A 15,979-nucleotide genomic window follows, 5' to 3' on the forward strand; every position below is an offset into this window, starting at 1 on the left:
CCAAAATCTAATTCTTTGAAAAAGAATAAAATGAAACTTCCTCAAATTTTTATCACAGTAAAGAAAGACAAAAATGACAATATTAGGAATAATATGTAGAACATAAATACAAATAGAGACTTTATAAAATCAAAAAACATCATTTTCTTCCCATAAATCATGCATATATGTATGGCTGGGTCACTATGCTCTGCAGCAGGGATTGACACAACAGTGTAAATCAGCTATACTCTAATTAAAAAAAAAATTAACCAACTCAAATGAAATAATGACTTTCTAGAAAAATAAAAATACAAATACCAAAGTTGACTTAAGAGGACATAGATAAGCCAAATAGAACTATACACTTTAAAGCCATTGAATCATTGGTGAAAATTTACCCATATTCAAACCACCAGTTCATTTGGTTAACAACCAGTGAGTTGTTAGCACCCTACAAGGAACAAACAAGTTTATACAAAAGGTTCTTTGTATACCTGTTTAGGGCTTCAAGGTATATGAAAGAATCTGTAAAAAATAAAGCATCCCATTGAGGATAAATATTACTCTCATTTTTAAACTTGATATAAAGAGTAACATTTTTGGTAGAAAATCACTTGCTACTCTTTGCGGGGTTTTTTTGCTTTTTTTTTAGGGCCACACCCACGGTGTATGGAGGCTCCCAGGCTAGGGGGTCAAAGCAGCGCTACAGCTGCCTGCCAGCCTATGCCACAGCCACAGCAACTCGGGATCCTAGCCGGGTCTGCGACCTACATCACAGCCCACTGCAATGCCAGATCCTTTACCCACTGATCAAGGACAGGGATCCAACCCCCAACCTCAGGGTTACGAGTCAGATTCGTTTCTGCTGTGCCACAATGGGAACTCCTCTTGCTATTATTTTTAAAGAAACAAAAATCTGTCTGTGGTAGAGGGCAGTGATAAAATTCTAGAAGGCACCTGAAATGGTTATTAGAAAGAAAGTCCTTGAAGTCATCCTTCAGACAGAAGATAGGAAACGTATGGTTGTCCCAATGAGAAAGATGGAGGCTTTGATAGTAAGAAATTAGACCTCTTCTCTGAGCTTTCTTAGAAACAAACACATGCCATCAGGAGGACCTGGCCTCAGAAGTGTGTTCAAAGAGAGATGAGGTTCAAATAGTAAGTGGAGACCATCAGCTTCACCCACTGGCCAAGCAGCCAGTGGATACGCTTCAGGAAAACCAAGAGTGACAAAGAGAAACATGATGATCAAAGGCAAGGAGAGGTTCTTTCAGAGATCAAGATCTCAATAACCAGGCAGATATTAACCAAAGAAACTCTCTGGTTTCATATCTTAAATTCAGGACACTCTGAAGCCCGGAGGAGAAAACATCCCAGACCACATTGCTTTGTCTTTCCTTTAAAATAATAACACAAGTTATTTAACTGCAAGACCACAGGATGCAAAGAATCCTGCATCTGAACCCCAAGTTTAAGGGCAAGTGAAGAGGGCAGAGGAGCTATGACACCTGAGAGAGGCAAACCGGCCAGCTCCACAAGATTGCAGATACATGGAGGGGCATCCGGGGCACCACTAAGCTTTGTTACTCTCAACAGCAGGGGACCCACTGCTTTGTCACTGGACCTTGAACAGAACACTTGCCCAAGTTCACCTAGGTGAGGACAAATCCCACTGATGCACTTCATGGGCAAGGAAATAAGAGGAGACAATCTTCAAACACTCTAGGAAATTTGTTCACTTCTTAATTCGTTGGCTGTCTACTAGTCCAGGCTGTAGAATTCCATCCCTGAGTACACGATTGACTAAGCAAAGCCAGCATGTACAACTGCTCAAAAAGATCAATAGTTACTCCAACTATAAACATTCAAATGAAAGAACAATAACAGTTCACCTGCACGAGGATCTAAATGAAAAATGGATTGGGAGATGTTCCTTGCCGACATTTACAAAATGTTTCAAAGGTGTACTGGATTTGCTGTTCTTTAGTTTATTTAACCTACTTCTCACACCCATACGCAACATCATCACCGTCATCGTTTTAGGAAACTTTTCAACTACAGGACTTCCTTTTTTGACAAAATAATCAGAATGTCAACTGTCTCCGCTAATCAAGTAAAATGATGAAAAGGTGGCTCATTCAACAATCTGCCAAAAAATGCATTTTCTCACTTCTGCCTGTAGCATTGCTAAGGTTATACTGTGCTGCCATCTAGAAAAAGATTCTGAATTCACCATCAGGCATGCTTTAAACCTCCTACAAATGCTATTAGGAGCCTCCATCTGGGGCAATCTGTGATTCCTGTTGAGATTAATCACTAGCAAATGTTTCTCCATGTTCTCTGGGGCAGATAAGTTCAGGTACACTAGGTACACAGCATAAAAGTGTCCCAAATAGAAACCGGGGCATTTTGCATGCATCGACACTCCTGTCACCCCAGAGCTTGCCGTCCCCTATATACTGCTGAATTCATTGCCTTACCCAAAGAGGAGCAAATTAAGTCATATAAATCATGCCAGAGTAAAATTTTTTCCAGTGCACACGTTAAAAGAGAATTTGAACTAGGCGACTGTTCAATGGGATATAAAAGTTATCTCTTAGAACCAGAACAGTCTTCCCCAAGGCCAAAGAAAAAGTTTAGGGCCTGCAGGAGGGGTGTGTGGGGGGAATCCCTGGGCATTCCCCAGGTCTGCTAGGAACAGAGCTGCAGCAGGAGGACAGGCCTGGAGGACAGGAAGAACCTAGAAAAGGCCCACGCCGGTGGTCCCCGGAAGCTACACGTGCTTTGAGAACTATACCCTTCACCCCACCAGGGCGGCCTCCACTCCACTCAGACCCTCTGGCTGGGAGATATGATCATCTATCTTTCCCCATCTCTGTGCCACTCCAAACGCAGAAAGGAAAGAGCAAACAGTAGCCAGAGAAGTTCCAGTCTGGGGGAGGCAGAGAGATGGGCAGAACAGCAGGTGCCAGAGAATACAAACACCCTTGGATGAGAAAAGTGCCAACGGGCAGATAAATACACCTCTGAACTCACACAAGCAAGAATGCCTTTTATTAAAATGCCATGCAATTACCGTGATAAGGTCCCATAAGATGAATAGCTCATGTAAAAAAAAGCAAGTGTAAAGAGGCTACCCTCAGAGTAACACTTGGAAAAGGCAGCGCTTAAAACAGAAGCAGAGAAATGCAGGAGGCAGCCCAGCCCAGTGGAAAAGGAACCATAGTGCCAGAAAACTGCCTGAGTAACCCCTGTGTGGCTTCCACCATGGCTACTGATGGTGACAATATTTAGCACTCACTGTATGGCCAGCACTGTTCTAATAAGGGTATGCCTATCTCCTCTCATTTAATCCTCACAGTAAACCAGCCTCTAGGGTAGACAGGAAGATGAGCCATTCGGCAGAGCTGGGTGGAATTCTGGCTCATCACCCAGCAGCAAGGTAACCTCCCCATCTGTTTCCTTGTGCATGAAACATGGTCATCATACCTGCCCAGGATGGTGGCGAAAATTAGAGATAATGAACTTAAGTGCTTACTTGAGGCTGTTATTAGTGTGATGGAGCAGATTAAAATAATCAGGGGTGAAGAACAGCAGAAAGAGTGGTAATTGAATAGAAGTGGCCACAGAGAAGCAGTCATGGAAACAGGGCACGGGAGCACCCCGCCAGTGAGAGAGGCCCAAAGAGAGAAAGTGCACAGAGCCTGCACTTGGCTGCCTACTTTGTGTGTCCGTGGGCGACTCAGGTAAACTCTCTGAGTTTCAGTTTCCACCTCTACTAAGTGGGTATTAATACCTGCCCTTCCCACTTGGCAGCGTTTTTGGGAGGACTGTACCAGGAGGCAGCAGCTGAGCTGACTATTATAGGGAGTGAGCTTACGCTGATGTGCCTATCTTCCTCGCAGATGGGGAAGTCCACTTCCCCTTATGCATTTCTCAGGTGAAATTAAAACACTCAACTAGTAGAGCCATGTCAATGCCAGGCAATTACAGGCTGCAAAGCCATTAAACAGCAGGTGCCTCCTTTGGTCACCATTAACCGAATCGAGTTAACTTAATCTGACATCCAAGGTTCCCTCCAGGCTTACTTCCCACAACTTCCCCCTTCTATAAACCAGCCCTGCTTTGCACTTCCCTCGCCATCTATGCTTTTGTTTATTCTTCTCTGGAATGTTGTTCCATTTCATCTCCAACTGACTATATTCTGGTCACCCTTGAAAACCTAGTTTAAATGCCCCCCTGGCATGAGGAAATGAGTCCCTTGACCCTACACTGCCTATTATCTTTTCTGAATGTCTTACTCCACCTAGCACTTTCCTCTATTATGATCACTGGTGTGTTTGCCATCTCCCCCACCAACCTATAGGCTTGAAGATGCCGGCAATGTGTCTTTTCATCTGTTATGAAGACCTTAGAGCAAGGGACCTTGCACAGGGCAAATGCATAAAACATACACAATAATGCATGCCTTCTGTCGACCCCGTAACTTTTTGGAATCATTACAACAACAGTAGTTGCCATATTTTAAGATTTTAAAAGCATTTAAGACATAAAGTTAAAATAATGTAAAACACTGCAATCATAACAAAAGTGTACTGGGGGTAGGAAAAAAATGAAGATGAGAAAATATATACCAAGGCTTCTGCTTTCCAAATGAGACTTAAAGGAGTTTTGAAGAGTGGGTTAATTATTTTTAAAATGCATGTTGCCTCATTGGTCTTCTTCATCCAGAACATGCTTTCTGGAGAGTGACAGCCTCAGCTCAAGGGAGGAGATGGTGTCCCAGATGTGCCACCAGCACTCAGGTGTTCCTGGTCCCTCCATGCTCCTTGGTAGCCAGGTGCAGGGCAGGGACTGTGTCCTGAACAAGGTGCCCCTCTCTGAGCATCCAGGGCTTTAATAGCTCTAGCCTTGGTGCTAGACACCCCTCTCCCCAGTAGGTGAGACCCATAAACTTCAGCCCACTTGCCTCCTCAGTAAACAGGTCTCCACTTTGGCAGAGGGCTGTCACACCTGGCGGATGGAGGCAGAAGGAAGAATCGCGAAGTTTGTACGGGCTAAAACTCTGGGGCTATTTCAAGGCCCATGTTCACTTAAGACCCAAGCATGAAACTGCTCCTCCCCAGGTCTCTTTTGGCTAGATGAAGCTGCTCTGTCGCCCCGGCCCTGGTCCACGGGGAGGCGGCCACGACCCAGAGGTCAACTTGCCGACCCGGGCACCCTCCCAGGGTAGCCCCAGCTCCACCCCGCGGGTCCAGCTCGCTCACCGATCTTGGCCAGGGAGGCCAGCAGGATCCACAGAGTGATCTCGAAGGGTATCTGCACGTGAGGGTAGTCCAGGGTGAACACTGGCAGTCGGCTTTCCTCGAACGGTGTCGTTCCGGGCGCCACCACGCTCGCGGGGCTGGGCGGGCTGGAACTGGTGCCCATGGCCTGCGGTGCGTCCAGCAGGGTCTCGGCCAGGGCGCCCGCCGGCCCCGCCACCTGCAGGAGCAGCGGCGGCAGCAGCAGCAGCAGCAGCGACGGCGCCCGGCGGCTCCGCCTGGTGCCCGCCGGCTCCATGGGCTCCGCTCCCCGCGCCGCCTTCGCCCCAGCGCTCCGCCCCGGGCGCGCTCAGCGCATCGCCCCGGGCAGCGCCGCCCGCCGGGCTGCCGCGGGGCCGGGTGTCTGCCGTGCACCGGCCGGGTCCTCGCCACGAGCGGGCGCAGCGCCTGGCGGGCCCGCAAGGACGCGAGGCCACGGCGCGGACCCTCGGCGTCCTCAGCCACCCTCCGCCGCCGGCCGCCGGCCCATGTCCCGTCCGCCGCCCGCCGCAGCTGCAGGCCCGGCCCCGGGCGGCCCGCGGGCGGGGGCGGGGCGGGGCAGGCGCGACGCCCGGGCCACGGGGCGGGAGGACGGGCCCGGGGCGGGCGCACGACGCACCTGCCGAGCCCACGGGCGACGCGGGGCCGGGAGCCGTGGGGGCGGTGGCTGCTCTTGCCTCGGGCCCACGCCCCGCGCGGAGACCCGCCAGGCCCGGAGCCGGCGAGGTCTGCGCGGACTGGCCGAGCCGGGCGCAAGGTGGCCTGAGCTGTCCCCGCCCCGGAGGCCGCGTCGGGCGTCCATCCAGGGACGGGGCCGGCGCGACCCACGCGGCTCGCGCTTTGCTGGCCGGCACCGGAGAGGGAACCTGGGACGCAGGGCGCGGGGTCGGGAGGAGAGGCGCGCCCAGCGGGCGCGCCGCGGGGCTCTGCGCCCCCGAAGGGAAGGTTTAGAAAAGCCTCATCTTGTTGCCCTTCCTGGAATTAACAGGTTGCAGGGGAGGCGCGCTCTCTGGGCGCTGAAACTCCCAGTGCAGAACTGCGTGTTCCTGCGCTCCCACCGAATGCTTTTCTTTTCCACCGTGGACGAGTGCCACTTATCGTGCCCCTGTCGCTTCCACTTTTCCCCTCCTGGCCCCGGGTCACGAAAAAAGAAAAACATCGTCTCTGTTTTCAGGCTCAGAGGTGTACATATCCGCGAGCAGCAGAACCCTCATTATTTCGTGGAAAACCTTTGATTTGCCTAGCTCAGATTGACCGGCTCCGCAAATTACAGGACGGGCTGTGGTCAGGAGAGGGGAGGAGAGGAAGCCTTGTTCTCCTCTGGATCTGAAAGAGCCTCATCCGCCAGCGCAGCCTGAGCCTGATTCAGAGAATAGCTTCTCATGGGGCGTCTTAGACCTTCCTGTGATCCACTGTCCCCACATCTCTATCACCAGACACAGAAGGGACCCTAAAAGCAGACCAGTTGCTACTCAACTAACTGAAACCAATTTCCCTTCCATATTTAGAAAACAACATTTCTCTTTTCTTTCTTTTTTTTTTTTTAATGTGTCGAAACCCAACTCCTCCTATTAAACACCCTGGATGTTCAAAATAGACTTTATTTTCAGAGTTCTAACCTAGGGAATCAGTGAAATGTCAGCTGAGGATACAAGAAAAAAAAAATCCTCCACCTCAACAGAAGCATAGAAAGAACAGTCATCTTTGGACCTTGAACTTAACGCAGGGACAAGTCCAGAATAAAGATGGGTGGGTTCTAGGCAAGAGTTCACCTCACTTAATACTTCATAAAGTATAACCCTTTTAAAAGTGCAACGGAGTAGAAGGTGAGGATGTCTTACCTTCTTTAAAAAAAAAAAATCACGGAGTCATCCCAAAAATTGCCTCCCTTCTCTATTGAAAAATTTCTGGAAATCTGCGGGAAATTTGTATTAAAGAGATGAGTTTTGCATCCCCTTGTAATTAAGGAAGAAGCAGCGAATAATAACTGCCTTTAAAAAAAAATGTGTGTCTCTATACAGAGAGTTCCATGCAAAGTATTTTACTATTTAATTTATTTTCGGTTAATCATCATAAAAGCCAAAGAGACAGACAGGCATTCTTGTACCAATTTTATAAGTGAAGAATCGGAGATGCAGAAAGGTTAGAAAACAGTTTCTGTCATGGCACAGCAGAAATGAGTCCAACTAGGAACCACAAGGTTTCGGGTACAATCCCTGGCCTTGCTCAGTGGGTTAAGGATTCAGCGTTGCCCTGAGCTGTGGTGTAGGTTGCAGACGTGGCTCAGATCTGATGTTGCTGTGGCTGTGGTATAGGCCAGCAGCTGTAGCTCTGACTGGACCCCTAGCTTGGGAACCTCCATATGCCGCAGGTGCGGCCAATAAAAAGAAAAGAAAGGTTTGAAAACAAATAAGGGAACAGACTTATCCAAGTTTACACATCAAGTAAGGGTCTAAAAGGGATTAAAGCTCAGCCCTGTCCCTATAGCCCTGGTTCCACCCCACCCTCTGCCCTGTGACTAGTTGCCTCAGAACAGCAGGTCACTTTCTTGGGCACTTTCAAAGAGGATAGTGGAGGTTAATTGAGGAATTATCTACAAAAGCCAAAGCAGCACAAAGTCTTATTTACAGTAAGCGAATCAGACCAGTTCTACACGTTGAATGAAATTATGGTCGGGCAAGGGCACATTCAGATGATAATTTCTAGGAGTTTGAGTCATGCAATACTTTTAAGAATAATTATGCCTCAGAATCAGGAAGATGATTGACAAATCTACATTTTGGGGGCCTTCCTGCCCGTATTGCAGGAAGGCCCCCAATACCTCTTAAACTTTGTAGCTCTAGAGTATTGTAGGTAAAGATTATCAACTTTTTTTTTTTTTGGTCATTTCAGGACTGTATCGGCAGAGTGTGGAAGTTCCTAGGCTAGGGGTCAAATTGGAGCTACAAGTGCCAGCCTAGCCACAGTCACAGCAATGCCAGATCTAAGCCGAATCGAATCTGCAACCTGTGCCACAGCTTGGGCAACACTGGATCCTTACCCCACTGAGCAAGGCCTGGGATTGGACCAAATCCTCATGGATACTAGTCAGGTTCTTAACCCTCTGAGCCACAATGCGAACTCCAAGTTTTTTCTTTAATTTGGAAAAAACCTCTTTTATTCATTCTTATACGTGCAAGATGAAGGACTTACTTTAAAAAACACTCTTTTCACCTTTCCCTAAAGCAAATGAGAAAGAGTTAATTTACATTCCCTTGCAGACCAGGACTGGGTGGAGCCATCTCTTCAAAGGGCCCCAGGGCTAGGAGCTCAGCCCCTGAAAGAGATAACACCTGCTATGACTATAGCCATGGAATGAATGAAGGTGTGGTTTCGTTTCTTCCAGGTTAAAATCCTTCAGTGCCTTCTCAGTGCCATTTGGAAAGACTAACACCCTATGATGACTTAATCTGATTTGACCTATGCCTTTTGCTCCTACTACCTCACTCCCTGTTCCCACCCTCAATGCTCTATGAACCCTGACTGGTGTTCCTGGCTCCCTCTCACCTCAGGACCTTTGAATATTCTGGTCTCGGTGCAAGGTAGCCTTCCCCACCCTCTGCCTAGGATCTCAGCTCAAAGGAAAGTGACTCAAGGACATCTTACCTGGCACATGCCTTCCTGGACAGATCAGGGTCCCTTTTATGCCCTCTGATAGTTCCCCCTTTCCTTCTTAGTACTTAATCATTTTCCTTTTCTCCCACTAGACTGAACTCTCCACAAAGATAAGGATGATCTGTTTGGTTCACTCTTTTATCCTTTGTTCCTGGCCCAGTGCCTAGAGCATGTAAGTCCACGAAGTAGGTGCTGGATGAATAAATGTGTGATTTGACCTGGAATGACAGCTCTCCTGCCTTGGGAACATGGGCTGTTGGCTTTTCTCCTGATTGGATCAGTCACAGGATGGATATGAAAGTTCTACATGAAATGTTGTCTTCCAATGATCCCTGGCTCATATTTGGGGGCTCACATCTCCTTTTTCCCTTCCTACCCAAAGGATGGGAAAACCCAATCACATGACAAGATATCTAAATATTTCCATACAGAATAATTACCTGGTTTGAGATGAACCCTCGAGTGGGCAGGGGCTGGGCAGAAAGGGCTGGGGAGCCTGTGGGGTGTTCTGAGGGGCCTTAGCCAGCGGTGGCCTCTGGGTCCACTGCTGGCTGGGTCAAGAGCTCCCCTCCACCAAAGGGAAAATAAAATATAAAAGTTGTTACTAGGAACATATGAATCTTCTATGAGAAGCTAGTAAGGGTTTTTTCTGCCCTTCCACCTAAAGTGGTCTCTTAGAATATTAATGTATTTTATGAAATCCTTTAACCGCAGTCACTCTTCTGAAGCAGGACAGTATCTCTGACACCACTAAAACTCATAAAGGATTTGGAATTTAGCTAAAAAGATAGTGAAACTTAAAAAATAAAAAAAAACGTGGAGTTCCCATCGTGGTTCAGTGGTTAGCGAACCCAACTAATATCCATGAGGATGCGGGTTCGATCTCTGGCTTTGCTCAGTGGGTTAAAGATCCGGCCTTGATGTGGCTGTGGTGTAGGTGGGCAACTGCAGCTCTGATTCGACCCCCGGCCTGAGAGCCTCCATGTGCCACAGGTTCGGCCCTAGAGGGACAAGGGACAAAAAAAAAGAAAAAGAGAGAGAGGTAAAAAATGTGAGCTCTGCAGAGGAGATTTAAGATCATCCATCCAGTGCAAAACTGGTCTTAAATCCACCCTCCTGCTGGGAAGGTTCTGGAGGACGGGAGATTGAACTTTGTGTCTCTTGTCACATAGGGGCTGGAGTTTGGGGGTGTGGTTGAATATGGAACCCCCAGGGACTTCAGTGTGAAGGATCAAGCAGAGATCACGCCTGCCTCCTCCCAGCGAGCTGCTCCATCCCTATTTTTCAGATGCAGAGTGAAGGAATTTGTTCCTAAGTGGCAGTGCCCCCCTGCACCACTGTGGGGCACCAGTACGCTCTCCACGGGTCAGTGGCTCCCTGAGTCTCCAGCTCACCATGTGAGCTTGATCAACAGACAGGAGATAGGAAAAATCTCCATCATTAGATACCAGTAAAATAGTCGCGAGAGCACATAGTAATAGTTAGATAATAGAACAGCTACTTCACACTCTTTTTTACCCACTCTTATAATACTCATACCTTACTTAACTCCTCCTTTTTTGAAAGCTGTGTTGTACAGCCACTAACCTTTATCTTCATAATAACACTCAGTTCAAAATAGTTGCCTATAAAAAGTTAGCACTTGCAGTACCGTTGACTTAATTTTATTGTTGTATTCAAGGTCTTAAAGTATGACCTAGCTTCTTTTTAAAAAAAGAAGTTCTCAGCCAAAATCTGGAGCCCTCTTTTTAGAGAGCAACCACATTAAGGATCCTGTAGAACTGCAAATGTTTGACTGATATGCATGGAATCAAATGCTTTTTCTTGCTTTTTAGCCAGAGATATTTGTTTCATTCTAACAGAGAAATGCTTTGCTATATAAAAAGCTAGTCACCACAAATTCAAGTTTATGAGTGGTACTTTTGATATCAAAGTCTTCTAGTATGTTTAAAATAAGATTCTGTCTTCAGATATTCAACCAGGAGGTTTTTCAGGGCCTCGGTTTTCCTCTGTTAAGTGAGAGAGGAAACAGGCTTTACAAATCTAAGACTGGACTCCAACACACCTCTGTGTAAAAAGGACACATGGACATCCCACCTCATCCTCGTCAGGTACTGCAATGACACCTGTGGGAGGAGAGACTCCTTGTCCTTTAAACTGCCACACTGTGTGTGAGATCTAATGTGCAGTGCAGTCAGAAAGCAAAAAGATAGGAGTTGCCATTGTGGCTCAGCAAGTTAAGAGTCCGAGAGAGTGTCCATGAGGATGCGGGTTAGAGCCCTGGCCTCACTCCATGGGTTAAGGATCCGGCATTGCCACAAGCTGTAAGGTAGGTCTCAGATGCACCTCAGAGTTGACCCCTAGCCTGGGAACTTCCACCTGCTGTGGGTGCGGCCACAAAAAGTGGGGGGGAGAGCAAAAAAGACAACCCAGAGGTCCTTCTGAAGAGTATCCCATTATTCCATTATTATATGTAAGGCACACTCATTCATCAAGACATTATATACTTGTACAGTTGCTACAGATGCTACAGTTGCTGGGCACCTGCAACTGAAAGTCTCTTTGTATCATTGGAAACCCAATAAATAAGAGTGCTTCCAGGGATTGTAGGGGAGGACAAGTAATCTTCCCTCTAGCATTCTGAGGGTTTAGCAGAGACTTCTCAAAGGGTAACCAGAGGAAAAAAGTCGAGGTTTATTAACAGGTAAATCTGTATACATTAGAGATCCAGGAGAACAGGGTCTCTCTCCAGGGTGGCTTAGAATTTGAGATGAAACATTACCTATGTAGGGAGAGAGAGGTGGAGATGGAGCCTCTTGGAGGAGGATTGATAATTTCTAGGACAAATGAATTGGCCCTTAGAAGAATAGATGGGAGATAAAATAACTGGTGACTCAGTTTGTCTGATGTCAAACTTCTCGTTTCCTTGCCTGTAATGAGTCAATCTTTCTTGGATGAGGAAACTCCCAGGGAGAAGATTGATGATTGCTGAGTTCCTTTTGGGGGATCGGAGAAAGTGCTCCCTGCACGGGCTGTTTTTCAGGTGGCTACAGCTGAAAAACAATCCATAAACCAAAGTGGCAAAATTGGTGGTGGCATGTTGCTACCCTTCAGGATCATGGCAAATATGTTTCTAGAAGCAGGAGTTGGAAATGAGTACTTTTGCAAATGTGTATTTTGTTTCATGTTCTAGAATTTCATCAATGGGTAGCATAGTGGAAATAGAAAGCTGACCAAACCCAAAACTGGAATAAAGCACCAGAGTTTAAAATACTAATCTCCATCTAAGCATCTTTGCCTAAGCATCTTCACCTAAGCATCTTCATTCACTTCCCACTCCCTTCGATCTTGAATAATTCTTTAAAGCTTTTTAAGCTTCCATTCATCTGTCTGAAGGTCACTCTGAAAAACATGCTTGTGCAGAGTTTATTTAATAAGACTTCATTTTGAGAAAAATCTCATCAGTTGCTTCCAAAGTGAACTCTGGCCCAGACCGTCACAGTGGATTGTTTCTGTGGTTTCCTAGTATGTTCCTAATGGGGAGCAGTGAAACTTAAGTGTCTGTATTTCTGAATCTCTGTGCTTCCTACAGTCCTTAAGCTCCTAGGATTTAATGGTCAATCTTAAAACTTGAAAATAGCTTAAAGAGACATTAGTTTAAAATTCAAGATGTTCCTGTCATGGCACAGCGGAAACAAATCTGACTAGGAACCATGGGGTTTTGGGTTTGATCCCTGGCCTCGCTCAGTTGGTTAAGGATCTGATGTTGCTGTGAGCTGTGGTATAGGTTGCAGAAATGGCTCGGATCCTGTGTTGCTGTGGCTTTGGTGTAGGCTGGCAGCTGTAGCTCTGATTAGACCCCTAGCCTGGGAACCTCTTTGACTTGTGTTTTCATCAATCCACCCATTCATTTTCTCATTCAAACAACCAAACATCAAGTATTTATTTATTTAACTATTTGAGGACCTACTACTATGTGATGAGCATCTGTTCCTGCAGGAATTACAATGATGGACCATATTAGTCTTGCCCTTGAGAACTACACAGCATGGTAGAAAAGATGGAATGACAGCAATGGCTACATTTACTGAGCACATGCAATGAGATGAGCTCATTTCAGTCACTATATTGTTCATATCATTAAATATCATAATACTTTACAATTACAGATATTATAAGTACCCATTTCATAAATGTCTGAAGACAGAAAACTTATGTAAAATGACCAAGGTCACACAGGTAATTTAACCCAGACACTACACCATTAAACACTGTGCTACAAGAACAATGTGGTGACAATGACAGTGAGGGTGAAAATGGTGATGATGATTGTGATAGTGGTGATGATGGTGGCAGGGGTAGTGGCGACTAATGGAGCTGGCAAATTATCATGATGGATGATGATGATGGTGTATGGTGGTGATGAATGATGATGGTAATTATTATATCAACATAAATTGAGAGCTTTAGCATATTTTTTTTTTTTACTCACAAGAAACCAGTTTAAATAAGTAAACAGGTCAATAATTGTCTCTTTCTTACTCACGTAAGTTTTGTATGGTATTCAACTAATTTTTTCTTTGAGAGAAGGGCAAAAAAGGGAGAGAGAAAAGAGATCTTTCTGACTTTGAGGTTCTTAATAAACCAGAATCGGTCTTAAAGTTTTCTTTTTCAAGGAAATATTTTCATTTACAGCTGAATGAAATGAAACCTTGAACGATACAGCTTTGAGCTGCACAGATCCACTTATTTGCAGATTCAGATTTTTTGGTCAATAAATACAGTACCACACACACACACACACACACACACACACAAAACCAATCATCTTTTGTGATGAGTATTATTTCTTCCAGTTTTGATATAAGAAATGTAATACTCAGAAAAGTTAAGGAAGTTTATCAAGAGATATTCAGCTTCTAGGTAACAGAGCTAAAGCTGGAACAGGAGTGGCTTTCCATTCTTACAGGTTGTGTATCCATGGCCATGAGAGGCCTTCAGATGTTATAGAAGATGCAGAAAAATAAATATGAAAGGCTGTAGAAACCCAGAAGTAGGAACCACAGGAAACAGGCTGTATCACGGAAGGCTCGCAAGGCCCTGATAAGGACATTGGCATTTTATACTATGATGGGATATCTTTAATAGGTTGGAGCAGAAACAAGAGAGATGACCTGATTTTTATTTAGCAGGATTTCTCCAGTTCCAGCCTTGGAAATGTAAGAGACTCTTTATAATAATCCAGACAAGAAATGATGCTAGTTTGATTCAGTGTGGAACGGTGGTAGGAAGTGGTTGAATTCTGACTATATTTGATCCTGGATATATTTTGAAGGTAGAGCTAACATTATGAAAGACCAGATTCAAAATGTTAGAGAAAAAGAAAATTAACTGTCAACTGTTTTTTGTGGTTTTTTTTTTTGTTTGTTTGTTTTTTTTGTTTTTTCCTCTGAGCCACTGGAAGAATGAAGTTTCCTCAAGAAAGTTCTGTTTCTTTAACACAGACAGGGAAGTTTGTTAGGAGCTGTCCAACAAGCTGTTTACCAGGAACTTTGGAGAGGGTGGGCATAAGGAGCTTAGACCTCTGAGTGGAAATGTCAAAGACAATTGAGGATTCACATTTGGGGTTTAGAGGAGAGGCTCAGAATGGATGTATAAATCTGTGAGGCATTGGCCAATAAATTGATGCATTAATTAAGGAAATACAAGTTTCTGCTACAGCAAAACACAGCCTCTAATTTTTTTTTTTTTTCTCGGCTTTTCTAGGGCCACTCTCATGGCATATGGAGGTTCCCAAGCTAGGGGTCTAATTGGAGCTGTTGCTGCCGGCCACAGCCACAGCCACAGCAACAATGTGGGATTCGAGCTGCATCTGCAACCTACACCACAGTTTATGGCAACGCCAGATCCTTAACCCACTGAGCAAGGCCAGGAATTGAACCCACAACCTCATGGTTCCTAGTCGGATTCGTTAACGATTGTGCCACGATGGGAACTCCCAACGCAGCCTGTAATTGACAGAGCTGAAACTCAAACCCAATGCTTTCCTGAGTTAAATTAATAAAAAATCTTTTTTCCTTTTCAAGTGCAATCCACAGTGGGAACAGGAAGGATTATGAAGAGCTCGCACGGTTATTCAGGGGACCTTGGCTAATGGAGGTAGCACCATCCCAGTGAAATGGAGAAAAAAGAAATTATGTCCATGGAAAATTTTTAAAGAATACAGATCACTTCTGCTCATATTCCATTGGCGAGAAATAGACTAGCACTCACAATTAGATGTGAGAAGAACTTGGAAACTGTCCCTGGCTGGGCAGTCTTTTCCTCCAGCAACAACTCTACCCTAGGGAAGGGGAGCACTAGTCTTAGGCAGTGAGCTGGGCATCCCTTCCAGGGTGAGCCCTGAGATCACTCCTTGAATGAGAGTAGAAGGAGAGAAGAAGAGGTCCAAGAAACTGGGCCATCGGGTGTTCTAACACTAGGAGGTTGGGGAGCTATGAAGAACCAGTAGAGAAAGACTGAGAAAATAAAACTCATGGGAATTGAAATGTCCTGGAATGAAGAGAGAAGTTCACAGAAGAGTGAATAGCAGCATCACAGGTCACTGATGGGTCAAGTATGAGGAGGATGGAGACAGGGTCTTTGGTTCAGAAACATGGAGGTTTGGGGTCTTTGGGAAGAGCACTTTTTGTAGAGCAGTAGATGTCAGATCTTGATGACAGCGGATTCGAGAGGAAAGTAGAGAAATTAGAGACGACATATATCAACTTTTATTACAGGGATTTTACTGAACGGGGAAGGAAATAAATAGGACAGTAGCCAGAAGGAAACACGAGGACAGAGATATTTTAAAAAAAAAGTAATGACCAAAGAAATAACATCATATTTGCATAGCAATGAGAATGATCTAGTGAAAAGGGAGAAAATGAATGATGTAGAGAAGGAAAAGGGAAATTGCTGGGCTCTTCCAGTAATATGAGAGGGATGGTATTTGGTAGGCTGGTGGAGGGGCTGGGCTTAGCCAGAAGCAAGAGGAGTTT

At 45.6% G+C, this 15,979-nt stretch overlaps 1 protein-coding gene across 1 annotated transcript in view; it reads right to left on the reverse strand.

Moving 5' to 3' along the window:
* The window catches only part of SLC9A2 (solute carrier family 9 member A2), an 87,206-nt gene extending 81,429 nt beyond the window's left edge, over window positions 1-5,777 (reverse strand). The window contains 1 exon segment of the mRNA NM_001100189.1: window positions 5,250-5,777. Coding sequence (NP_001093659.1) covers window positions 5,250-5,544 — 295 coding nt within the window. The 5' untranslated portion in view covers window positions 5,545-5,777.

The sequence above is a fragment of the Sus scrofa genome, chromosome 3 (genome assembly GCF_000003025.6).
Source record: "Sus scrofa isolate TJ Tabasco breed Duroc chromosome 3, Sscrofa11.1, whole genome shotgun sequence".
NCBI lineage: Eukaryota > Metazoa > Chordata > Mammalia > Artiodactyla > Suidae > Sus > Sus scrofa.